Source organism: Heloderma suspectum, chromosome 5, assembly GCF_057233095.1.
Source record: "Heloderma suspectum isolate Gila_16-S chromosome 5, 16-S_ref, whole genome shotgun sequence".
Lineage (NCBI taxonomy): Eukaryota > Metazoa > Chordata > Lepidosauria > Squamata > Helodermatidae > Heloderma > Heloderma suspectum.
In genome coordinates this window covers 165471323-165498564 of record NC_139462.1, presented here as the reverse complement: position 1 = coordinate 165498564, position 27242 = coordinate 165471323, and the positions used below count along the sequence as shown (strand labels likewise).

General features: G+C 42.9%; 1 protein-coding gene across 1 annotated transcript in view; it reads right to left on the bottom strand.

Moving 5' to 3' along the window:
* Positions 1–19622, bottom strand: part of ZNRF2 (zinc and ring finger 2) — an 83245-nt gene extending 63623 nt beyond the window's left edge. The window contains exon 1 of the mRNA XM_084858213.1: positions 18399–19622. Within this exon, the coding sequence (XP_084714339.1) occupies positions 18399–18879 (481 nt within the window). The 5' untranslated portion in view covers positions 18880–19622. The remainder of the gene's footprint in view (positions 1–18398) is intronic.
* Positions 19623–27242: the final 7620 nt, after the last annotated feature.

The following is a 27242-nucleotide window of genomic DNA, read 5'->3' as shown; positions in this document are numbered from 1 at the left end:
GCCCATGGCGGCTTATTCTCAGGGTGGCTTAGCGTGACATGCGAACTCACCCACTGTCTCGGTTTAGACAACATTATAACCCACACTTCAAGTTCCCTTATAGATTGCAAAATCAACTACATCACCGCAATTTCTCAACTCACTACTTCATAGAGTAATCTGGCATCATATTGCCTAAAGAGACCTGAAAATTTTAAATGGGTCTGGGTCCTCTGAGATGAATGTATATAAACTAGTAAGGAATGTCGCTCATCCTCTTTCTTTGCCATAAAAGGAAGATTCCAGCAAGAAACACCTAAGCCTACATGGAATGCAAACACACAGGAATCAGATGCAATTCTGATCCATATTGCTTTGACATCATTCCTTCTGTCTAGGCCAGGGGTAGGAAACATTTTTGGGCCATGAGCACATTTGGCAATTTGAGAAACTGTTGGGGACACCACCACAAAATGCCATGGGAGGCATGGCAACGGACAAATAACTTGCTTAGAACACTGAGTACAAGACGTGGGGTCTGAGCCCCAACACAGTAAGCAACTCCTTTGAACTCTCAGTTTTCAGTACCAACAGAAACCTATTTCACAGCCATCACAGCTGCCAATAAGAAAATGTGTTAATTAAAATAAAGTGGGAGAGCTAAGGCATCTTGACAGGTGCTAAGAAAGGTTGCCCAGGAGCGCATTCGTGCCTGTGGGAACCATGTTGCCTACCCCTTGTCTAGGCTGTCCACGACATTAGTCCTTCAAGCATATAATTATACTTGCTAGGGCTACAGAATGCCCTTCTGTAGTGGGAGCCTACCTTTTTGACTGCATGACAGTGACATCTGATAGCAAGAGGCAGGAGGGATGGTTTTTTGCTCCCCAACCCTGCTGATCTTCTAACAAAAATATGTACCATTTCTCTAAGATCAATTTCTGTACCAGAGGACTGGAAAAAGTGGCCAGTGTTAACACACATTTTTAAAAAAGGCATCGGGGGTAGGGGAGGAGGTATGCAAGAAATTACTAGCTGGTTAGTTTAACATCTGCTCCAAGTAAATTGATGGAAAGTGTTATTAAAGATAAAAGTATAAAGCATTTAGAAGGACAAATGTTGCTGAAGATGACTCAACGTAGCTTCTGTAAAGCTAAATCCTGTCTCACTAAAGAACTTTTAGAGTTCTTTGAGAATATCAACAAACATGTGAATAGAAGTGAACCAGTAGGCATTGTTTGTGTGGACTTCCAAAAGGCTTTTGACAAAGTCCCTCACCAAAGACTCCTGAGCAGACTTCGCAGTCATAGGATAAGAGTAGACAACCTCTTATGGATTTGTAACTTGTTAAAGAACAGAAAGCAGAGAGCAGGAATAAATAGCAAGTTCTCACAATGAATGGATGTAAACAGTGAGGTCCCCCAATGATCTATATTGGGACCGATACTTTTTAACTTGTTCATAAATTATCTGGAGTTAGTGGTGAGCAGTGAGGTGGCCAAGTTTGCTCACGACACCAAACTATTTAGGGTGGTTAAAATAAGAAGAGTGAAGAGCCCTAAAAGGATCCTTCCAAGCTGGGAGAATGTTAATAAAAATGGCAAATGCAGTTCTGTGTTGATGAAAATGTCAACCCAGTTCACAGCAGTTGTGAAAGCGATTAATTTCATATTGGCAATCATTAGGAAAGGAACTGAAAATAAAACTGCCAATACCTTTATACAAATCTGTGGTGGAACTACACTTAGAATACTGTGTCTAGTTCTGGTCACCACACCTTGAAAAGGATATTGAAGGGCTGGAGAAGATGCAGGAAAGGGCAACCAAAAAGGACAAAAAGCTGGAATACTTTCCCTATGATGAAAGGTTACAACATCTGGAGTTCTTTAGCTTGGAAAGAGGCAAATAAATGGAGACATGATCAAGGTGTATAAAATTATGCATGTCATGGAAAAAGTGGAAAGGAAGTTTTCCTCCCATTTTCATAGTTCTAGAACCTGAGGTCACTGAATGAAGCTAACTGGTGGAAGACTCAGGACAGATAAAAGGAAGTACTTCTTCATACAGTACTTAGTTGAACTATGGAATTTGCAAAGACAAGCTGTAGTGATGGCTTTAAAAATGGATTAGACAAATTCATGGAGGCAGTAGCTATCAATGGCTACTAGTCATGATGGTTATCTCTAGTATCAGAAGCAGATTACCTCTACTACCAATTGATAGGGAATACAAGCAGGAGAATGCTATTGCACTCATGGTCTGCTTGTGGGCCTCCAACAGGCATCTTGTTGGCCACTGTGGGAACAGAATGTGGGATCAGATAGGCCTTCGGTCTGATTCAGCATGGCTCTTCTTAGGAGAGAGAGAGAATGTGTGTGTATTATATATATACACATGCACACACACACACACAAACACACACAAATGTACACTATGTATTGCTTTAAGATTTTAATATTTCTATTTTGGTAGTCACTCTAACATACATCTCTCTGTGTGTTGCATACATGTGTATGTATTACACATAGCCACAACCCATATCCCATTTAGAAGCAGGCACCTCCTGCCCTGTGATTAACCACAAGCACATTAACTTTTGTCTTTCATAGATGCTGTGTGCGTCTTGTTTAATTTCATTTTAAGCACATCTTGTAACTCTTTAGGTGCTGCTATTCCTGTGGCGCTGAATAAAAGCTAAGAACAGTTTGACCTCAAGTACTGTTGACACATTTATATTTACACAACACTGAAAGCTATAAATAAATATGGATAACTGTAGCTTAGAATCTGATTACCTCTTACAAAACAATGAAACAGGAAGCTCCAGCCTACAGTCTAGTTAAAATGGCCATTGGCAGAACTAGTTAGGATCCTATGCTTACACAGCAGCAAAGTCAAATACCTAACAGCCACTGATGGCTAACATAGCAACACCAACAGACTCTCCAACAAGAGTCCCTGGCAATTGTCTCCATTTGCCAATTAAAGGTCACTCACCCCTCATTAGCTAAGAACGGAAGGCACCAAACAGAAAAATGAAGACAATGTCACAGGGCCAATTCCATACACTTTCCATCGCACAATGCACAGGCAAGCTGCCAGGAAGTGCCCACAGTGTCTCCCCCATCAAAAGCTTCCATAGCTTAAAATGCCTATATGTAGAACCCATACGACATTGGCTTACCCAGAAGGTTTCAACCCTACTGCAATAGCAGTACTGCCACAAAGATAATGCCTATGTAAATTTAGAAAGGTGCCACCACCTGGACGCTTCTTTTCTTCTTTTGCATGCCTTAGCTAAGGTACTTTCCCACCGACTATATACTCAACCTGGCATTCCTTCTGACATTTCTCTTTAGGAATTCATCTGCTGGGAGATAATGCCACCAGGAGAGGCCCATAATCTGCTATCCAACTTAAGGAGTTGCATTGGAACACTATCTCCAGTTACCATTTGTTCTGCTGCCATGATTCAACCATTTGAGCAGAGTATATGCTGTTGACAACCAAAGTGTTCATGTTCCCCATTGCCTTCTAAAGTACACGGTGAAAGCCCTTCTGGATTTGAGAAGTCCCATCCTCACGCCCCTTTACGCAAACTGCATACCTATCCTGCAGAAAATACTGTCACCACGTTTTGAATAAAGGACAATACATAGCCAGTACACAGTTTCCCTATATACTCGAAAATGGGGCGGGGGGGGGGGGAAGAGAGAGAGACATTGATGCCAAAAATGTTTCAAGTGGTCTGTATACCTTGTGGTCAGGGGTACTCTTTAAGATACTCTAAGGTATTATCTCCCCTCGCCCCGCCAATCAGGGTTCCTCTTACTTACATATGTGGGGTGATTTGTTGTTGCAGCCCTAACTGTATCAGCAGAATTGAGGTTTCTAGTGGAACTTTGCCTTGGGACTCGGACAGAGATTACTAAGAGTCAGAGATCAAAGTGTTATCCATCTGTCCTTCCTACTTCATGCAGACTGCTACTTCCCTGTTACAATTTCCTAACTGGCTTTCCAGAGTATCTAAAAGAACATAACCCACTGAAAATTAACCAGTGCATATCATCTATTTTTTAATGCTCTCAAAACTACAAGCTCTGGAAAATAATCCTGTGAAGGTGTGACTAAAAATTGCTTGCAGGCATACTATCTTTTGCTGGAGCTCTGTAACATACTGTAATCTTCAAAATATGGTCAGTTTTGTGTGGGGAATGCCTAAATAGAGGCTTCAGGAAGTAAATCTGGTTCCAGAAAGTAGTTCCTCCCAAGTACTGAATCAGCAACTGTGTGTGGGCTGTGTTCCATGAGTAGTGCCATTTTTGTTTGAAATAATCATAGTGCAGTTGTTCACAATAGTAGAGGTATTTAATGGGTTGTTGAAATAGTATTGTGGGGAAAACTGAAAATATGCTGTTCACTTGTGAAGGAGGACATGAAGCTCCTGCTAACATACAGCTCCACAGTATAGCAAGGGCTGGGGAGCGGTGTTGCATGCTTCCTCCATCCTCCCAGGAAACAGCAAAGATGCTGGGTACTGAAATGAGCTATGTCTCTGTCTGACTATGGAGCAGCAGCAAGCAACACTGCTGCCAGTAAGGGGTCAAAGCTGACTCTCTTTACAACTTGTCCCCAACATCTTGCTACAACCCACTAAGAGTATAAAAACACACACATGGAAGCACAATTTGTTTGCTTTGTTGTTCTTTTCCAGTAAGGAGAAAGTAGGATGGGAATAGCAGCAACAGGAAAAAGGGTATTGGCAGTCTATCAGCCACAGTATCAGAAATAGACAGAAGATGGATACCATTCTTTCCCGGCTCCTAAACGCTACCTGTTCTTTACTCTTACTAGTACAAGAAGATTCCTCACCAGGACATACAGCAGCATCGGAAGAGTACTTGCAATGGTTTTTTGCAGATACATATTTACTGGTACGAGACCAAAAGCCAGTATGCCAGATACTGTATTTAACAAATGTAAAAGCATAATTTACTAAAGGATAAAAACTGGCCATTGACGAAGCAACTTACAATCTAATGAAATGTATGGAAACATTAGAGACAAGGATGTAACAATAGTGGATTATATTCTAATAGCATGTTGTTTTAAAGACTCTGAACACCACACATAAGACCTTACAGTAGCACAACCAACCCTCCTTGCCAAAAGATCTGCCCATTTATTGGGAACTTAATAGGTATTAATAGGTAATTAGTAGGACTTAATAGGTATCTAGGCTGCAGATTGGGAGGGCGGGGAGAACCATTCCCAACGAGATCTGTTTCTAAGATGACAGGAGAAATGAAACACTCAAATAGGGTGAAACAGTTTCTATTTAACAGAAGAGGAACACAAGATCAAAGCTCCCACACCCTATTTTCCGGTATGTTTCCTCTCTTTTCCAGAAATACTGGTTTTAGCAGTAATGTCTCAATCAGGTTCACTTTAGCTTGTCTTCAAATTCTTTGCTTGACTTAAGTAAATGGCACAAATGTTAGCAACCTATATGGGAGCTTCTGAATGCACAACAAATTATCAAGGCTAGGTGAAGTCTAATGAGTACTAAAAGCCCACAGAAACCTAAACTTTAGGATCTCAGAGCAGACTATTGTTTGCTCACATGACAATATATTGGCTACATGAATATGTTTGACTACATGAATTTTACTACAAATAGATTTTCTTTTGTGTGAAGATAATCTGCCTCTTGATGGCTTTAGGTAGAGTTCCCCAGAGCAACTGAATAAACAATCTTCACTGCAACCTTCCATTGAAGAAAAACAGAACTTTAGGGCACAATCCTATGGGGATAGGTGGCCACCTCCGAACTCGGCAGGGCAGGAGAAGCACGGAGTTCCCCCCGCAGCAGTTCCCCCCGCGCTTCTTCTGCCCTGCATTTGTGGCTAGACAACCGATTTCAGCTGTCTAGCCATGGGAAGGCGGAGCAGGGGACGAGGCTGCCAGACGACACATAGGATGTGTTGTACCCGCACTTCCACCTTCCCTGCCCCGGAACACCCCCCAGAATGCCCCATTTTGGCCTCTCCATGCTCCTCTTCCGAGCGGAGGGCAAAGGGCCATTTCATGCTGCCTGCAAGGCAGTGCATAAGCGGGGGAAGGTCGGTTCTCCGAGAAGCGCGGGCTCTGAGCTCAGTTCCCAGAAAACCACATATCCTATGGCTATCTAGCTGCTGACCAGTGGCGATAGGATTGCTTCATAAGAGATTTTATAAAAATACTGAATCAGGAATGAGACAGGGTATTGAGTTTATGTAGAAAGCTACAAGACAATGCCCGAAACACTTCAGAATTAAAATTAGGCTAAAGGCTCTCCTATGACCTACAATTTTCTTCTGAGAATTACACTATTTTTATTTTTAATTCTACTTAAAAGAACACCAACAGCTTAGTTTTCCATTGTGTGTTACGGAATAACAAAACTAAACTAAATAAAAAGACTGATAGAATCTATTAAAAATTCCAGAAGACAGAAAGGAGCAATTATTTTATCCTCCAACATTGTGGCTCTCGTATTTCCAGTACCTCTCCACTCCATAAACACACTGTGATTTTTCTTTTTTAAAGGCAAAAAATACATACACACATACAAAGAATTCTGGAAGGTTATGAAGGTGCCTTTAAACTGCCAATTCAAGTTGGTATTAGCATTACTTTGATAGCCAAAATAAACATTCATACATCAATTTAAAAATTAAGACATCGTCTCTTTTCTTTCTACCAGGTGTGGTCTATCTAGTTGAATTCCTCACACATCTGCTTATCAAATTACAGGAATTTAATTTCACTCCACTTCTTTGGTCCATCTAAGGAGCATACCTGGTAACTTTGACTCTGTTTGTCATCATTTCAGCATTAGAAAATTTGAGGTGGCTTTTCACGAATTACTTCTTACAATATTTGAGCATTAGTCTCCACTATACAGGCAAAGAGAAAGGCAAGTAGCTCTATACTGGTGTCATCCTTTGCAAGGAGAGGCATACATTTCTTCCTTATATCCACAACCCTATTTCCAAACTCAAACTGTATATACATTCATTTTTCATTCTATTTATGCTCATAAATTAGCATAAGACAGCTTCTCAGTATTAGGTTACATCACAGCTAGAGCTGGGATGATGTCTATAGACATGCCAACAGCTCCAGGTTTTTATTATTCCATTAAAGTGGACTAGGGGTTACTTCTTACGCAATGGAGGAACTCAGAAGCTGAATGTTTTAGCAAGTAAAATAGGTACAATCGCAACGGAGGAACCCAGAAGCTGAATGTTATAGCAAGTAAAATAGGTACAATCAAGGAAGAGTTAAGAACAGTGAAAACAGGCCTTCACTGGAAAGGTTTAGACAGAGGATCTGGGCAGTACTGGAGAAACCAAGGGCATGTACTTTTACAGCTCCCCAAGGCCACTCCCTTAAGCCTCTTCTCGGCTAACCAGAACAGATGTTACATGTGAGTTCCATGGCTGAATCTTCTGACTTAAAACACACACAGCCACCTTTAAAGCAACTGCTGCTGGGTTGATTTTGATTGGGGAATTAGCACTAGGGAGAGTTTAACCCTTTCCCCATGCCTTTCTCTAGTCTAAATTCCTCCCTCTCCCCCAAAAGCTGCCATCGACAGAATATAGGCACCATATGTGTACCTGGATTCCCCCCACACAATGGAACTAACAGCAGATAGGGGAGGGGGGCATTCATATCAAGAAAATAGCCCAGAGGAAAGGGTTAGAAAAACCCACTGCCAATAAATAATTGAAGCTTCAGCAGCTGCTTTAAAAGGTTCTCTCTCTTCTACACACGCCAGGAGTTCTAACTGCCCTCTGTCCCACGCCCACACACCAGGCTCCCTCCCTCCTTGGATTTGCACTTGGGCAAGACCACATTTCATTTCGATCCCATAGGCTCAAAACCACTTGTTTCTAAGTTCATTGACACCAAGTATAACGAAGTTCAGGAATTCTTGTCTTAGATTAAAGTTACTGATTGGAAATTTGTTACAGCAAGACTATATTAGCATCACTGAGCAGACATGGGAAGTAATCCCATATATAATACATTAATTTTATCTAGGATTTTAAATGTGTTAGTTCTTTTTAGACCTTTGCACCGTTGTTGTCCTGTTGTTGGTTTTTACTTTGGTTTTATTATTTGACTGTTTTAATTCATTTTAGATCTCAGGCCATGTTTTATTTTTATGTTCTAATATTTTATAGTTTTAACCTCTATCTTGTAAGCTGTGCAGAAAATTTAAGTTATTGGGTGGCATGGAAATGTAGTAAATAAATAAAATAAAACCATCAAGCTATGTCACACCCCAAAAACAACTTCTAAAGTAGACACAAGGTCAATGCCATAATGTAAGTGTAAAGCGAATAATTTACTTTTAAAGAATGTAACAGTAGCAGCTATTCACTAATGAAGAATGTAATACTAGTAGCGTGGCTAGGTTCACAAAACACGACAATCCATACTCAAGGTTGAGTATTGGTTGTCGTTAAACCATGGGTTGTTGCTGTGGGTTGTTGTGTTGTGTGAACCCAGCTGTGTGTGTGTTTCAATTAATCTTTTATTGTTAATTTTTAAAAAACAAAACGAACTGAAAACATTACAAAACCTAAAAAAAAGAGAGAATGAAACCAAGGTGACCAGGGCCATTTCTGTCCCATGCCCAGGCCTGAAAGCCCGATTGAAATGGATCTAGATATTGGCTTCTTCCAAGTGTGCCTTCAACTACATTGCCACCACCTGCTCAATCACCTTGCGCAAAAATGGAAGATTCGAAACGGGGTGGAAGTTGTTCAGAACTTGGGGATCCAAGGAGGGTTTTTTTTAACAGCGGTCTTATCACTGCCTCCTTGAGGGCTGATGGCATCACTCCCTCCTCAAGGGAGGCGTTCACCACCGCCTTGATCCCCTCACCCAGCCTCTCTCTGCAGCTCATAATGAGCCAAGATGGGCAAGGATCAAGTAAGCAGGTGGTCGGCCTTACAGATGAAAGCACCTTGTCCACTTCATCAGAAGGAAGAAGCTGGAACCAATCCCACAAAACCGGTGTGCCACAGGCCACCTCCTGCTCACTAACTGTATCCACAGAGCATGGAATAACACTCCTAATCCGATCAATTTTATCTGCAAAGTGCCTTGCCAAGGCCTCACAGGAGGCCTTAGAATGCTTCAGTGGTTCTGGAGCAACTGGACCGACCAGGCTCCGGACCACTTGGAACAGCCTCCTGGGACTACCTTAATATACCGAGAACCTAATGCCATCCATTTAAAGAGAGACTCCAGACAAGAAGATTCCAATACTGACCACAGAAGAAAATCTAATTTGAGTGGAAAAGACAAAAATTTAGTAGAGGTCAGTAAATAGGCCTGATGGTACATAGCTAGATCCAGAAAACTGACCCAGCCTTCATTAACTGGAAGTTGCATCCTCTTTAAAGATATTCTTGGTGGAGAGGAACCCCAAAAGAATTTACGAAACAAAGCATTGAGTTTTTTTGAAATATTTGCCAGGTATAAGTATAGGAATCCCTCGTATAACATAAATAATTCGGGCTTTGGTATTCATCTTAAGTGTATTCACCTTACTCCATAAACTCAACTTTCAAGATGCTCATCTGTCTATATCTTGTGAAAGATGTGTTAAGAAACCATGGTTTGTTAATCAGGAACAACCCATAACCCAACAACAAACCATGGGATCTCTTTGTTGGTTGTTCATGGTTAACAAAACATGGTTTGTTAGCAGGGCTGGGTTCACACAACACAACAACCCATGGTTCAATGACAACCCATACTGTGTCATGTGAACCCAGCCACTGTGTTTTTCCAGTACACACTAATCCCAATTCACTGAGATTTCTGAATTCAAGAGAACTATGTAAATTACAGAAAGAAAAGTAAACAGAAACAAAGACTCATGTCATATTGACAAGACACCATGGGTACAACATTACCAAACACAACTACGTATAGTTCACTTTAACTTTTCAACTTAGCTACACAGTCAGGTGAAGCTTCCCCCTCCCACCCACTGCTGGCATACCTGTCAGTCATCTCCCTCCTTAGCTTTTAGTTTTTGAACTAAGCACTTCTGATTTTCACCATCATTTTTTGTTGCTGTTGTTGAAGAGGAAAATAGGAAATTTGATGAAAGCAATTCACTATTACATTAGTTCTGCCTTGGCAATTGGCGGTCCAAGTACAATTGTCAGCTAACAGGTCTTTTAATACAAATGGGATACCAAAGGCGCTTAGGATGACAGCCAGGATAGTCAACATGACAACAGCCAACTGGAGTTTGTTCTACAGTTGCAATGCCGATGCATGAAATTAAAACTCAGTTTTAACACAAGAAAAAGATCAACTCAGAATGCTAATATTTTATTGTTTAATAAAAATATAGATTATATATTATATTATATTATTTATATTACTATATTTATATCCTGTCTTTTCTCCAGGGAGCTCAGGGCAGCATACTTGGTCTCCCTAATTTATCCTCACAACAGTGTGAGATGGATTAGGCTGAAGAGATAGACATAAAGCTAGCTAACCCATGGTTTATTTAGCCCCAGGGTTGTTGAATTCTGGGTTGTCATGATGTGTGATTAGAGCATCACACATCATGACATGGTTTGTTAAAAAAACATGATTTGTTAACCACGAACAACCCAGAAAGAGAACTCAGAGGCCCAGTTCATACGTCACAATGGCAAATTGTGGGTTATTTAACCCACAATTCACAGGGACACACACTGCCTGCAAGAGACTTCCACTTACTGTAAACATCCTCTGACCACACTGGCAACCTGTGATTAGGCTGATGTTCGAACCCAGAATAATGGATTGTTTAATGGCTAAACAACCCAGTGATAACCCATGGTCTGTTGTTGGATTAACTAAGCAACCCATCAGTCTGGGTTCATACATCACACTGAGAAGCTCTGATTGCGCAAATTGCAGGTGGTTCTCAAAAAAATGGAAGCCGCTCACATGCGCCACACATTCCTGCAAATCATTGTGTTAATTAACCCATGATTTGCTGCCGTGATGTGCTAACAGCCCCATGGTTTGTTGTTGGGTTGTGAACTCTGGATTGTTTAAACCATGAGTTGCCATTATGTGTGATCCCAGAACCATGGGTTGTTCATGGTTTTTTTCCCACTAGGCTATAGAGGTGGAAGGCAAGAGCAGTAAAAATTAACAAAAACCCCCAGCTGCTCTACATGCCAGTACTACAAGGCTGCCAAGTCATTTGCAGGAACAGGGAGGGAATGGGCAAAGGAGGAGGAAAATAAATAACACAGAGATTGAGAAAACAAACCATGGCTTGAGGCTGAATGTGGGTTGTTGTTGAACCATGGCTTGTTGTGTTGTGTTAGCTGTGCTAGCAAACCATGATTTGTTAACCATGAACAACCCATGAAGAGAACCCATGGATTGCTGTTGGGTTGTGAACTGTGGGTTGTTCATGGTTAATAAACCATGGTTTGTTAGCGTGGTTGGATTCACGGTTCATACAATACAACAACTCATAGTTCAACAACCCACACTCAACCCATACTCAATGTTGAGAATGGGTTGTTGTGTGAACCCAGCCAGTCACTCAGTAACCTTCATAGCTGAGTGCGGAATCAACTCTGGGTTGTAGACTGGACACTAGTCTAGACACTATACCATGCTGGCACTCTATAAAGGCAGGGAGAGGGACGACGACATCACACACTTTCTCCTGAAATCAGCTGGACCTATTATTTCCCTATCACAGCAACCATAAAAAAGGGGACATATTTTCTTCCAGCAGCAGAGCTTTACACCTCTCAGGTAGCTGCGATGGGAAGGAGGAAGCTGAGAACCTCCTGTGTCTCAGTGGGAACACTGCCCCAAATGCTTTGGATATGCACTAGGGTGTGAATACTATGTTCTCTTTTGTTCCTCCAAGCCTCCTTCCATCCACTATATCAGGCATGGGCAACCTGCAACTCTTGGCCTAATTTCAAACCCCCTCACAATTTCAGCCCTATAGCAACAGTAATCTGTCCTTCCCCTGGCAGCCCACTATGTGGGGAGGAAGAAAAGGGGTGGCCCTGCCTGCTGCTTGTATGCAGTCCCTAACTATTACCCCAAGAGAATGCAGCTACATATAGTCACATTTATGAGAAATGAGGTAAACTATCCTAAAACATTTGGATATAATGTGTCAAAAACTAAAAGAAGAATTGTACAGTTTTTATTAAATGGCTCCGAATATCATGGAAAATAATTGCAAATTAGCTCCCATGACAGAGTTATAGTATCTCATATTATAGTTTAAATTAGATATAGGCTTAAATATTGGGTTTTTAATATTTTTCTTACAATTGCAAAATGAAAGCCACAAAAGAACTATTTTGCCACAGAAGAACTCCACATTAATTGCAGACATAACTATTTCAGCACTTATTCCTATATGTAACATTGTTAGCTACTTTAATAGCAAATGGTTTACTTAATCTATAGCAAATGAAAAACCTAGTTTCAAAATGTTCATTTCATCTAAGATTGCAGAGTGCAAAAACAATGATTTATCACAAGTAGGTTCACAATACGCAAGGCAACTGCTAGGAGCCACACCTAGGCAAGCTTGAGCTAGTTAAAAGCAGCCCTCCAACTCACTCACTACCAAGATTAATCTTATTAACATATGAATTACTGCAAGATCATGTGTACTAAGCACTTCAATAAACTGTTGTGATTAAATCTAGAACACTGCTTGCTTACATTGTAGTGCAAAGTTATGTCGGTAATGACACAGAATATTTGCACGACAATTAGAAAAGCCCAAGTTTTGAGCTGTACAGCATCATTTCTGTTTTAAAGAAAATGAAATCTTTAAGGCTCCAATCCTATACAGAGTTACAAGTAACTCAACCCATATAGGATTGTGCTGCACAAAGCCATTCAAAGAAACCCCCAGTATTAAAGGAAAGATCCAATTATTATGCAATTTACTGAAAGTACAAACTATTGTTATCAAATTTCCCCCAAAGAATGAATGCTTAAAAACAGATAGGTGCTATTTTATTGTATAAAACTGATAGCATCTTGAAAATTATTCTGCTGTTTAATACCCAGCCCTATAAGCTATATGGGGAACAGCAGCAAGAAGTCTGGGGAAGATTGCAACAAAGATGGCAGAGAGTAGCTAAAACCTCCATTTAAAGCTAACAGATTGGTCTAAATTTGTAAAACAAATTCTATTCCGATCAATCACTACAAATGTCCTGAGACACATGCAAACGTATTATTTTTTTATTTGTAGCTCTGTACTCCCATTGTATATTTTGAAATGTATGGTCTTTAAAAAAAAAAAAAGGCAGGTATATCTATTTCTACTCAAAGTAAACGTGCATGGCAGGTGTAGGTGAGTTCACTTTAGTCTTGAGTATTTTAAAATTTATAAAGCAAGAGGACATAAATAGGATCTCTTAACAGTTAAAGTATAACTAATGTGTTTTAAGCATTCTGAGTAAGCACTACCACTTAGGAATATAAGAAATGTTTTGCTTGATCCAATTAACGGCTTGGATCCAGACTTACGCTGGATCAACTGTGCTGGCGGAAGTGGACTTCCCTACCTCCTCCTTCCCACAGCAGCCTCTCCAGCTTCCTGAAAATGCTACACAAAGACCTGGTTCGCACAACATGGTGTGGCTCGTCATGGGATATTTAACCCATGCCAATCCGCACCATGTGTGGGTGCCATTTTGCATAACCAACCCCTACTCAGGGGTTGTTATATTGTGCGAACCCGGTGAGTGTTGTTCAACCCTCACATAATGCATGGTCTGTTCTAGTGCCCCAACAACTGTAGTAGAACTCTGTTGAAATAGATGAATGGCTGACAGAATTTCATGCACAGAGGACGACACATTTCCTCCTTCCCCGCCCTGGAACACCCCGTTTTGGCCACTCTGCGCCCCTCTTCCAAGCGCGGGGCTGTTCCACGCTGCCTGCGAGGCACTATGGAAGGTGGGGATGGGGGGTTCTCTGGGAACCGACCTTGGAACATGGGCTCCAAGGTCGGTTCCTGGAAAACCACATATCCTATTGCCGTCTAGCTCCTGACTAGTGGCCATAGGATTGTTCCCTTAGTGTGTCAACTGTTTTCAGTACCTTTGCTTTTTTTTTTTTTTTTTACATTTAAAAATTTAAACATAAGTATTGCTTCATTAGAATAAGACAGAAGTTTAAATCCATCTGACTTTTTTTTTTTTAACTGAGAAGAGCTCAACTAAAATTGGTTTGTAAAGCTTGATTAGCTAAAGTTTACTTCCTATCCTCATTATCCCATCTGCATACAATTTTTACTTTCTTCACAGGTGGCTTAAGGGCTTCTCCACATCAGGTTTTTATCCTGCAACTTTACTGGGGCTTCTGCTGCTTCCAGATGCTTTGTGGGATTACAATGGGCTCCTTCACACACAGTTCCTGTCTCCTACAACTGAGGATTGCCTTTATCTGCAAGTTCTATATGTTTCATTATACGGCCACTAGATGGCGCTGTTATTATAGTGCCACTTCCTCTTTACACAGACAAATTCAAAACGCTCCTTTTTATTACCCCATTATCTCAGTTTCAAATAAAGCCACATAAATTGTTGGAAAGCATGGGAGAGGTGCTGGAGGTTGACAACATCATGCAAAGGACCCTGTGAGTAACCAATCTCAATCGCAGAATAAAAGCCCCATGTGGAGAAGCCCTCAATGTTGTCATGGCTGTATATAGAAAAACTAGTAGTGTTTAATACTCCCTATGCCATGCTATTGTACAAATTCTAGTACTAGTGTACATAGACTCCATGTAGTTGGACAATATGTGTAAAGAATACTGCTTTTATCACAAGGGAGCGCTTTTCAGCAGTTTTCATGAGAAGGCGTAATATCTGAACTAGTCTTAACATACAATGTTTGAGAGAATCTTAAAGCAGGAATATTGTCAACATATTTCTCAAACCCCATATTACTCTTAAGTGTTCTGTAAGTATTATTAGCAATTGTACACTGGAAATGTGCACAGGCTACATGGAAATAAAGACTAAGAAAAGTTTCACAAATATCATGGGCATGTCTGTGGCACTTGTTACAACTACATTCCACACAGCAATTACAATAGCTATGAACCTCTAGGAATGCACTACGTTTTCCCCAGATTGAGAATACTAATGTTTGAGTGTTTAGAAGAAGCACTCCCACCACATGTGATTTGATATATCTGCCATAAAAATCCTCACAGGACATTCACACACCTCTCTCTTACAATGGGAGATTCAAGTTATACCCCCAAATGGTTATACTAGTCCCACAAATTTGGTGCAATGACAGAAGTTATATTTAATACACAAATGATTGTTCTGACAGAAACACCCTACTATCACTTTACTGTAGTATCACTTTACTATAGGAACACTTAAGGTTTCCTTCAAGGGAAAACTGCTGCTTGGAACATAGGCTTACAGTGCAATCCTATACATGTCTCCTCAGAAATAAGCCCACTGAGTTCAATGGGACTTACTTCCAGGAAAGTGTACATAGGATTGCAACCTTAATGGGCCACCACAACAACAAGGTGTTCAAAGATGAAGTAGCGAAATCAGAAATGGTCTGTCTTTATACAAACAGACAGCCAATATAAGCATTTATCAGTTGAACACCAATGTCACATGCCTGTAGTCAGATGTTGAGAAGACCTTCCACTTGATCTACAGTTTGAACTATCCTATGCGCTTTATCAAAAGCTTAAATCAAAGCATCTACATTAACATGATATGCTAAAGAGCAGATCTACCTGTCATCAAAGCAGTTCAGTTCATCAGGGAACACCAAGAAACAACTGGAGCCAAGCAACATAAAAAATGCTGAACAAAAATCCTACATTTTTATCATTTATTCTCTTCTTCGAGGGAATGTATTTAGTGTATACAATAGCTATTGAAACAAACAACCCTAGATTTGTTTTATTAGATGGGAATTTAAGAGTGTTGGACTGGGACTTCGGAGATCCAGGTTCTAGTCCCCACTTGGCCATGAAGCTCACTGGGTAACTTTGGGCCAGTAACTGACTCTCAGCCTAACCTACCTCACAGGGTTGTTGCGAGGATAAAATGAAGAGGAGGAGGACTATGTAAGCAACCATGGGTTCCTAAGAGGAAAAAATGCATGACATAAATGTAAAAACAAAACAAAAAACTTCATAAAGTTAAGGAACACAGTAGGATATGCTGACTGTACAGAACAGTATTACCAATGTACACACACTACATAATAGTGATGGGTCAAGAATGGTCACTATGCTGGTTATATTTTTTTCTCTTTAAAAATTTCAACATATCCAACCAGGTGCATCTTTCACCATTTGCCTCAGGGCTCCCACAGTTTTGAAAGTAATGTTTCACTCATTTTACATCATTATAGATGCCCAAAAGATGAAGCAAGCACCTCACAGATCTCCTTTAGAAGACTGCTGCCATCATACAGGCTTAAGACTTCTCATTCAACCATGGTTTTAGAGACCTCACACAGGCAAGCAACCATTAAGAGTAAGGGAGACAGTCAAAAAGGGATCTACTGGTCATATGTTACCCAGCCCCACGCTAATAGAACTGTTATAAAATAAGGCTGCTACAAAACTGAGTCTTTTCCCATACAAATGCAGAACTAAGAACAAACATTTGGCTCATTCTTAGTAGTACATCCAGATCACAAGCTGCCTATTGCATTTTAAGAGCCAGTATTTCCCTAAGACTAAAATTCTATGTAGACTTACTGGGGAGTAAGTCCTACTAAACTCTCTTGTACTTACTTCTCAGTAAATCTAATATGACTGACTGTAAAACTGCACAGACAGTCATCCTTGACTATCTTCAATTTCCCTCCTTTTTCAACACTGTCTATTTCATCTAATTAAAAATAATCCTGTACTATCATCTATAAAGTTTGACACTCGAACTACTCTTGCCCCATCTGAATGTTTCTGCCTATGGAGACAAAAACTTTGTTTCAACTTACAGTTGCAATAACTTAAAAAAAAAAAAAACCCTCAGAGTGAACAATTCATTAACCTAAAAACAGGAACAAAGTCTTCTTTTTCTTAAACCAGCATCTAAATAGAGACGTTGGTCAGATTTAAATACACTGCATGATGCACAAATACATTATCCAATTAAGTCCTAATTATATAAGTAGTAGGCAGGAGAATTTACAGAACCACAGTAACGGCTATTGACATTGCAGGCCAAATGATAGGGCTGAAGACTTAATTTTTTAATTTTTTCAGTTCCTTTTCTAAGACTATTTTTAAAACAGAACCAGCAAAATAGAGGAAACCACAAAAGCCAGAGAGTGAGAAACAAACTCAAATCTTCTGAATTTGGAAGACACTATTCTCTGTTAATCATTCTAGAAGATCCAGAATAAGAAGCAAAGCTGTGAAAAAGATAACCCACCAACAACACCCATCCCCTTGTAACATTGTGTTCATGTGAAGTCCAAAAAGAGAAATCAGTGCAATTGTGAAAAGTTTCAGTATTCCTTAAATGGCACTAGCAACCAAGATGCAGGTGAAGAAATACTGCTGAAGAAAACCATCCTTTTTCTAGAAGTAAACCAAGAAGTCCTCAACACAAAACCTTTTTATACATCATCAGTTCCTATTAGATATGTATAAACTACTAAGTACAACATGTATTACTGTTGTCCCCTGTAGTATACCACTGTAAATTTCCAAGAGCAATCAATGATAGGAAGAGAAACAGTTACTGCTAGCGTCGTATCACCTCGAGTAAAAACGCCCGTGACAGCGCAACTCCAGATAAGTCTACTCTGAAGTAAGTTTCACGGAGTTCAAGCTGCAATCCTAAGAACACTTACTAGACAGTAAGTCCCACTGGACTCAGTGGAGCTTACTTCTGAGTAGACATACATGGAGTTGCGCTGTAAGGCTACAAACCTAGTCAGTCACACTGTACAGGAGGCGAGCCCCATGAGTTCAGTTAAAAGGCGTGTGTAACAAGCGGTGGCCGTCCTCCGCACAATGGAAAGCTTGCTGATACCTGTCAAATGGAGTTGTAACTCCTCTGGGTACATACACATCCATGGGGGTAAGAAAAAACGATAGCAAATCACAAGACGAAAAACAAAAATAGCGTATCGGGATAGTCCTAACTCCGCTCACCAAAATTAGAGAAGTATTTCCCCCGACATCTGGAGATCTAGGAAGAAATATTCCCACTCTTTCTTCTCCCAGCCTTCATTTTGTAAGAGATACTCGACTGCTGCTCTCCCACAGCACGTGCTCGCTCTCTAGGCTCCCCACATACAAAATAAACACGTTCCCCCGTGGCAAAGACGTTTACCTCCGAACAGGTGAGGCGAAAGGTGAGCGGGCAGCGAGCCGATTACTAGCCGGGGCCCGCCGCTGCCCCCACCGTGCCCTCCTGCGCCGCTGCCTCCCGCCGCGGCCCGCCCCCCTTCCTCGGGGGTGCTGTTGACCGAGTCCTGGGAGCCATAGAGGCCGCTGCTGTTGGGGATGTTGAAGGCAGAATGCGCGGCTCGAGTCCCGGAGGCGGCCGGCCCGCCCAGGGACCTGCTCCTGGGCGCTGCCACAGGGGGGGCCGCCGCCGCCGCCGCCCCACTCGCCGAGCCGCCGGGGCCGGCGTGGTGCACTCCCGGCGCCAGGTGCGTGTACCTCCCCGCTCCTCCTCCGCCTATCGGCCGGCCGCCAGTCCCGTTAGCGCCGCCGCCGCCGCCGCCGGTGCTGCTGGAAGGTAAGTCCCCGCCAGAATAAGCCCGGGTTCGGCCATTGGCGGCGGCCGGGCCGCTCTGCTTGGCACCCATGGCCCTTTCCTCTCCACCCCCGCCTCTTTCTGCTTCCTCCTCCTGCTGTGGCTCCTCTCAGGCTCCGCCGCTACCCTCAGTGGGACCCGCCGGCGGGGCGGAGTAGGAGAGCGCGAAACGCCCGCTGGTCCTTCCAGTACGAGTCCCGAGCTAGTAGAGGGGAGGGAGCCGCGGTTCAGCTGGCGGCCCCGGGGCTGCGGCGGCGCAGCCTCCACCGTGGCGAGACCCTCGAGACGACGACGGAAGCAGCGACGGGGCACGCTCCGGCAGCTCCCGCCGCCGCGGGGGGAGGCGTTGCTGCTGCCGCCGCCGCCGCCTCTGCAGCAGCCTTTGCCCCAGGGCTCAGACCCGCCGTTTCCGCCATCCTGCTCCCCGTCCCCCGGTCCCGGCCGGCCGCAGAAAGAAGTCGCGCCAACCGCGGCGGCGGCGGCCCCGCCTGAGAGGCCGCTTCCTCGCCCCGGCCCGGTTCCCCCGCGCTCACGCGAGCGTGAGGCGAGGGGGGCAGCGCCACTGCGCCGCCGCTCCTCGCGCGCGCTCTCTTTCTCTTGCTGTCTACCGCCGTGGCGCCATAATGGAGGGAGGAGGTTAACAGACTGTTGGAGCTGCCTCCGCCTCCTCTCTCTGCTCAGCCCGTAGGTAACGCTCCCCACCCCCTTCCGAGGGGGAAGCGAGCGCGGCTCAGCGAGAGGTTTGGTGCCAGAGGCGAATGCGAGAGCCACGCAGCTCGCCCATTTTCTCGCCCCGCCGCCGCCCCCCCCCCCCCGATATGCCTCCTGTACCTTTAACAGCTCTCCGTCAGGCAGAAATCCAACAGTCGAAGTTTTTCCCGCCACAGAGCTGTGGTCGTGAGGAAATGCTTTCCTAGTACGTTTTTGCTCCTCTGGGGGTGGGGGAGAACGGTGGCTACTCTGAAAAAGCCAGGGTTACAAGTACTGGTAATTAAAGACGTGCAAGTATATGAGAGAGAGAGGGGGGGGGGGCTGGTGTAGCGGTTAGTGTGTCGGGTTTAAATCCCCTCTGACCCATGAACGTCACAGGGTGACCTTGGGCGAGTGAATTTCTGTGCCTCAGTCAAAACTACTTTACAAGGTAGAGTTCTTGAATGAAGAGCTGGGATGAACGTGTCACACGACAGATAAGAACTGCCCTGTGTAATATGCGAGCATTGCTGCATTGCTGAAATCGGACAGTGGAAACCGTCACCCCTGGAAGTGTAGAGGTATTGCTTGTTGTTGCTTCTTCAGGAAAGAGGCAAAATACAATCTGCACATGTCCAAAGACATTGTGTGTGTCTAAAATTGGGGGTTGGACTCGATGGTCCTGTAGGCCCCTTCCAACCCTACTATTGTATGACTATTCTATGAAAATCGGATTATGGGAATAAACTGGTGAGTCGTGCATAACATAAAACATGCAGACCTTTCACGTTTGCCTAAGACTTAAACATCAATCAGATCATAACTGCCACCCTTATCAAATGAAAGCAATTAAGAACTGTTAGGTCTGAAAATTTATTTATTTATTTCATTTTTATAGCTGAAGCTCTCTGGGCGGTTCGCAGCAATTAAAACTATAAAATACAACACGATACAATATAAACATTTAAAACGGTGAACAGAGCCCTAAAAAGCCTTTTTGAGTGCCTCCTCCTGGGCTAATTTTCCTGGACTAGTGTTGTTCAACTTGCCTAGTCAATTGTGCATGAGGCCAGCTATAAACATGACTGCCTTGGGATGTGTTGGAACCCCTCACAGGGAATGCATCACCTTTTTCCCACTGTTACAACATAATTTTTAAAACCATAACCAATTTATGGTTCGGAAACTGCAGCTGGTACAGAACGCGGCGGCTCGCCTGATTAAAGGCAGCCGCCGGCGAGATCACATCACTCCAGTGCTGAAGGAGTTGCACTGGTTACCAGTTGTTTTCCGGGCCAAATTCAAGGTGTTGGTTTTGACCTTTAAAACCCTATATGGTTCCGGCCCAGCCTATCTTAAGGAGCGCCTCCAGCAACACCAGACAGGCTGCTTAACAAGATCAGCCTCGGATGGCCTTCTCTCTGTCCCATCAGCCAGGACAGCTAGACTGGTGGGGACGAGGGAGAGGGCCTTCTCTGTGGTGGCCTCCACTCTGTGGAACTCCCTCCCTAGGGAACTCCGTCATGCCCCCTCTTTAATGAGCTTCCGTCGTGCATTAAAAACGTGGTTGTTCAGGCAGGCATTTGGGGTGGGTTAGGGTATTTTTTTTAAAAAAAAATTATGGTAAAATTTTATTGTTTTAAATTGTTTATGGTGGGTTGTACATCGCCCAGAGTGGCTGGGTGACCAGTCAGATGGGCGATTAATAAATTTAATAAATAAATAAATAAATAAATAAATTTGAGCCAGCCATTTCTGCAGGCATACTGTGCATAACCAGGGGCAATATGTGTTCACTGGGTTTACATTTAATGGGTCACTGAGGAGACTTGTAAATAATATTGGTGGCATCCATATATGATGCTGAAGCCACAAATTTCTCATACATACACATTACACTATTAGGTGTACACCTTAAAAATGTAACATGTAAAGTAGCTCTGACTGAGCAGCCAGTGTGGTACAGTGACTCCAGAGTTAGGCTTAGATTTGGGAGACATGTGTTCAAGTATTACCTCTGCTGTTGACTTGGGCAGGTTGCTCTTTCTTAGTTTCAGTTTCTCACTGCATGAATAATAATGACTTACTGACCTACCTCATATAATGGTTGTGAAACAGCACAAGTAAAGACCTGTACAACAGTCTACAAAATTTAATAGTACTAGTTAGAAGGATGAATAACAGTCATAGTAAAATTTGTGATGTTTGCAAACCATACTTTTGTAAGTAGGTTGAGCTGGGCTGTTGGAGGGGATGTGTTTCTACTACCTCATTGTTGTATTTATACACAATATTTGAATAAACCTGGCACAAAATTGAGCGTATGTGCCAATCTATAATATGTTGTTGTTGTTCAGTCGTTCAGTCGTGTCCGACTCTTCGTGACCCCATGGACCATAGCACGCCAGGCCTTCCTGTCCTGCGCTCTCTCCTGGAGCGTGCTCAAGTTCATATTCATTGCATCCGTGATGCTATCTAGCCATCTCATCCTCTGCCGTCCCCTTCTCCTTTGGCCTTCAGTCTTTCCCAGCATCAGGGTCTTTTCCAGGGAGTTTTCTCTTCGCATTAGGTGGCCAAAATATTGGAGCTTCAGCTTCATTATCTGTCCTTCCAATGAGCACTCAGGGTTGATTTCCTTTAGGATGGACTGATTTGACCTCCTTGCAGTCCAGGGCACTCGTAAGAGTCTTCTCCAGCACCACAGTTCGAAAGCATCAATTCTTCGGCGCTCAGCCTTCCTTATAGTCCAGCTCTCACAGCCATACATTACTACTGGGAAAACCATAGCTTTGATTAGACGGACCTTTGTCGGCAAGGTGATGTCTCTGCTTCTTACTATGCTGTCTAGGTTGGCCATAGCTTTCCTCCCAAAGAGCAAGCGTCTTTTAATTTCATGGCTACAGTCACCGTCTGCGGTGATCTTGGAGCCCAAGAAAGTAAAATCTGTCACTGCTTCCATTTCTTTCCCTTCTATATGCCAGGAAGTGATGGGGCCAGATGCCATGATCTTAGTTTTTTTAATGTTGAGTTTCAAACCAGCTTTTGCACTCTCCTCTTTCTCCCTCAACAAGAGGCTCTTTAGATCCTCTTCGCTTTCTGCCATTAGGGTGGTATCGTCTGCATATCGGAGGTTGTTGATAATTCTCCCAGCAATCTTAATTCCGACCTCTGATTCATCCAACCCGGCATTTCTCATGATGTACTCTGCATATAAGTTAAATAAGCAGGGTGACAATATGCAGCCTTGTCGTACTCCTTTCCCAATTTTGAACCAATCGGTTGTTCCATATCTGGTTCTTACTGTTGCTTCTTGACCCTCGTACAGGTTTCTCAGGAGACAGGTAAGGTGGTCTGGTACTCCCATCACTTTAAGAATTTGCCACAGTTTGTTGTGATCCACACAATCAAAGGCTTTAGCGTAGTCAATGAAGCAGAAATAGACGTTTTTCTGGAATTCTCTTGCTTTCTCCATGATGCAGCAAGTGGACAGGACAAATTAAGGAGTAGGACTTCTCCAAATTGTCTGAACCAACCTAAGAGAAAGTGAAAGATAGTATGCTGAACACAGAATTTGCACCTATACCTGTGATATTGTAATTAACAACATTGCACACAGCTGGGCAAGAAGATACATGTGTTTTTGTGTTTAAGGTTAAAATTGAGGCTACGTGCTATACGCATATGGAAGTAAGTTCCATTTTACATAATAAGGACTTCTGTGTAAATATCACAGGACTGATACTTCCATATGGAAGTAAGTTCCATTTTACATAGTGGGACTTCTGTGTAAATATCACAGGGTTGCACTGCTAGTGTTCCAGAAAGAATTTTGTTCCCTGGGATATCAAAACTTTAGGCATTAACTTATTTTAAATTCTTTTAAAGTTACCTTTGCTTACAGTTTTGTATAGTATATTATTCAAGTAAATTTGTCTTTGAATGAGACCTCAAAAGCATGGCAAATAAATCCTCTGCAAAGGTATCCTAGGGTGAGTATGACATTTCAGTTTTACAGCTTGATAATGTGTATTTGAGTCATGGTGGAAGTTACTGCATAAGTTAATTAAAAATTAAAGGCTGCACTTTCATATTAGCTAGCTGTACTGCAAATCCAAATTACATCCCCTGAAATGGAAACATCAGCATTAATGGAGGGGGTGGGTTACCTTTTTGGACAAGTCTGGTTTTCAAAGAAATTGTGTGGGCATCTTTCATGCATTCTTCCACAGCATTTAGATGAATTAAAAAATTTCCCTGAATCCTCTGAGACAAAGTAATTGCGTAAGTCTATATAGATATCTTTGTACAACAAAAGCAATGCCTGCTCCAACTGTTTTTCCCGAAATATATCCTGGAGCAAAGAAAGGCAACAGTTGCATCATTCACATGGTCCTCAGTAGTGTCCCTGACTTGGGTTTCCATTTCATGAAAGAGGTACTAATTTTCCTGCAATGTTCCCTCTGCAGCAACAAACTTGAATACCTGTCCACAGCCAAATTACTTCCCTGTCACTCCATGCCTATCCTCTTGGAAGTAGTAACAGGCCAAAACATTGGGAGCCAGACTATTGCTTTGTCACCATTCCAGCTATTTTTAGTAAGCTAAAGTCACAATAATGTTAGTTCCCTACCCATTGGCTATGCTGGCTGCAGCTGATGGAAGTAGAGTCCAACAACATCTGGAGGGCCACAGATTTCCCATCCCTGAGCTAAGTATTCACATGTAGAAAACCATACACATTTTCCACCCACCAGTTCTTTGGTTTTCTTTGAGCATATATCCAGGCCTTACTTGTCAAATTAGCAGTTCTTGATAAATCTTTTTTCTACTCTGACTCACCTCATTTCCTGGGGAAGAAGGCAATTACGTTCTGTCAAAATAACAGGTAACAGAACACAATGCGTTGTCTTGAATCATCAGAGTAATCCACAGATCCAACCAAGACACTCAGTGTTCTTAAAAAAGGGTTTCAGTCTCATTGAAATAGGTAGGAAGAGAAAATACCAGGGAATATATAACATCATGGAAAATAAGAGACACTTAATCATTAAGTGCACAATCCCATACTGAAGATCCACCAGATGAGGGGCTATTGCAGGGTTGTAAACTTCTTTCAGCCTGAGAGCCAAAATTGATTTCAGAGAAACTCTTAGGGGCTGCATTCTAGTGCTGGGCAGGGCTGAAGACAAAAGGGGTAGAGCCAAGGCAAAAGAGGTGGAGGCAAAATACCAGCATATTTAGCTTCAAGCTCTTACTGCCACTAATATAACTAAGCCTCAGAAGTGGCATTTCAACATTTCAGAAGGGGGGGGGGACTGCACAAAAGCCAATAAACCATGAAATGATCAGTGGTTGGGAGAAAGGGGTGGGGCCAGGGGAAAGGGGGCATAGCTCTCTGGGAAACCCCAGAGAGCCAACTTGGGGACCCAGGGGGGTGGATTTGGCCCCTGGGGCTGAGGTTCTGCACCCCATGGGCTATAGAATTCAGCAGAAGCCATGCTATGTTGGTGGAACACAAGATACAATGTTGCCATGACAGATGAGGCATTCAGTCAAGGTGGAGAGGAGGGGGGTGTTTAGACGTACTGGGATGCTACCCAGCGGGCTGGTCTATCAGGCAACACAGGGGGTGGGTGTCACATAGGTTGTCAGGGCAAGGGATGGGCCAAAAGAGCTGGTTAGCCCATGCGGGGACTAGGCTATTGGTCCATGCAGCAGTCCTCCTGATTGGCTCAGGCGTGCCTGGTATGAATAGTGTGGGCTTGTCTCTTGGATTCAAATGAGGGACCTCTAGCATGTAAAACATAAGCTGTTCCACCAGATCAGGGCTCCTCCTGCAATGGTTGTGCTCCTGCCATCTCGAACTGGTTAAGGCTGGGGCAGAGCGGAAGACAAGTGCTTCATAATGTGTCTGCTGTCTGCTGCTGTGGCTAAATAGTTAGGGAACTAACTCATTGGTGGACCTTGCAGTGTGGATTTGAGTCCTGGGAGTTCCCTCTCCTTTTCCCCGCACATGATTTATTTTGGCCAGGCATGCAAAAAGTGAATAGGGCCATATTTGCCTCTGCCCCCTGGTGGAACTTGAACTCCTATCTTCTGCTTCCCAATGGTAGGTCCTATGCAGTGAGCTGCTGGAAGCTGCTGCTCTTTGTGTGTCCTGGCCCCTTCCCTTGGCAGCTTGGCAAAAGGATTGTTCCTCCTGGGTGGGTCTTGAACATGTGTCCCAGCAGGTCAGTGTGTGTCTCTATAGGCCCCCTGCCCAGGGAGCTATGTGGGTGCTGTGTAGTGTGACTTCTGTGTGGTGTGGCTTCTCCTTCCTCTCCTTTGTATGTGTTGTTCTCCTAAAACAGTAGTTGTGAGTGCTCTAGGGATGCCTGAAGATTGGCAATAGCTGGGTCATTGCTGCCTGTATCACTGGGGCTGATGGAGTGGGAGTACTGTGGCATGCCTTTGAGTGTTGTGTCTTTAGTGATGTTGAGGGCATGTCCCTGTTGTGAGTTAATTGGTTCCCCCTATGTGTGGACAGTATATGGGCAGCAGCAGCATAGTTCCTGATTGGTAGGCTGTGGCAGGGACACTGTGGGTGTGTCTGTCATTCTTATGCCATGTCTGTATTTTCTACTTGTGTGTTTTCCCCCTTCCCTGGCAGGCTGAGTGCACATAGGGTACAACAGCCATCCTGCTGTCATAGTGGCAGCTCTGGTCCCAGTATAATGTGAGTATATAATTGCTCTGCCCATGTATGTATGACTCAGTGAGATTGCAGTTTAGAGAAATGGTCAAACTGGATATGATTTTGAGTACAATGTAGTTTCCAGTACAGAAAGCCATAAAAAGTTAGAAGTGCTAAAATTAAATGGAAAAATTTGAAAGAAAGATATACAGTAAATCTAACCAGCATGGTTGCTTATTAAAACCAATGAGGTATTATTGCCAAATGTTACTTTACTCCTTTTTCAGTATCCAAAAGAAGTCTCTCTCATTCCAAGAGTTTTTGAACATATGTTTAGTCAATTTGTTCAGCTCTCTGCTGCTGACAAGCTCTTTTGCAACCATATCATTAAGAGCTGTAGATTGCTGTTCATGTGGCTTTTTGACCACAGCAGCTTGTGCAATTTTACATATGGAATGTTAGTTTCTTATCAGATATAACAATGCAATTATTAGGTAATAGTAGTCTTAGAAATATAATAATAGATCAAAACCCAGAGAAAAGCTCCTGATACATTCAGCGCTAACTGCTGTTCCCTGAAAAGTGACATGGCCACACTTCTGAATTTTCCTGGAATAGCTACGCTAATTCTGACAACAGCTACTAAGGTTCCTCTTGTGACCAAAGACCACATGTCTTTCCTCCTCGAAGCAGTTTACACCTGCACTTTGATGCAGTACAGAGAATGTAGCGGGAGGGGTCAAATGCACATAAATTGATTCAGGAAGCTTCTAATTGCAGTATATCATAGGGCTCCCTTGCAGTATGGGCCAAAATGTTCATCTTCAATAAATGAGCTAGAAATCAAACAGCTATCCAAACCACTCTAGAAGTCTCCAATCATCATAGAAGTTTTAAGGATGGATAGATGTGATCCAGTGCATATCTGTCATCCCACAGTTTGCACATTCCAATAAATCTTTCCTTCACTGGTTCTCTATATCTCATAGAATCATAGAATAGTAGGGTTGGAAGAGGCCTATAAGACCATCAAGTCCAACCCCAATCTCCTT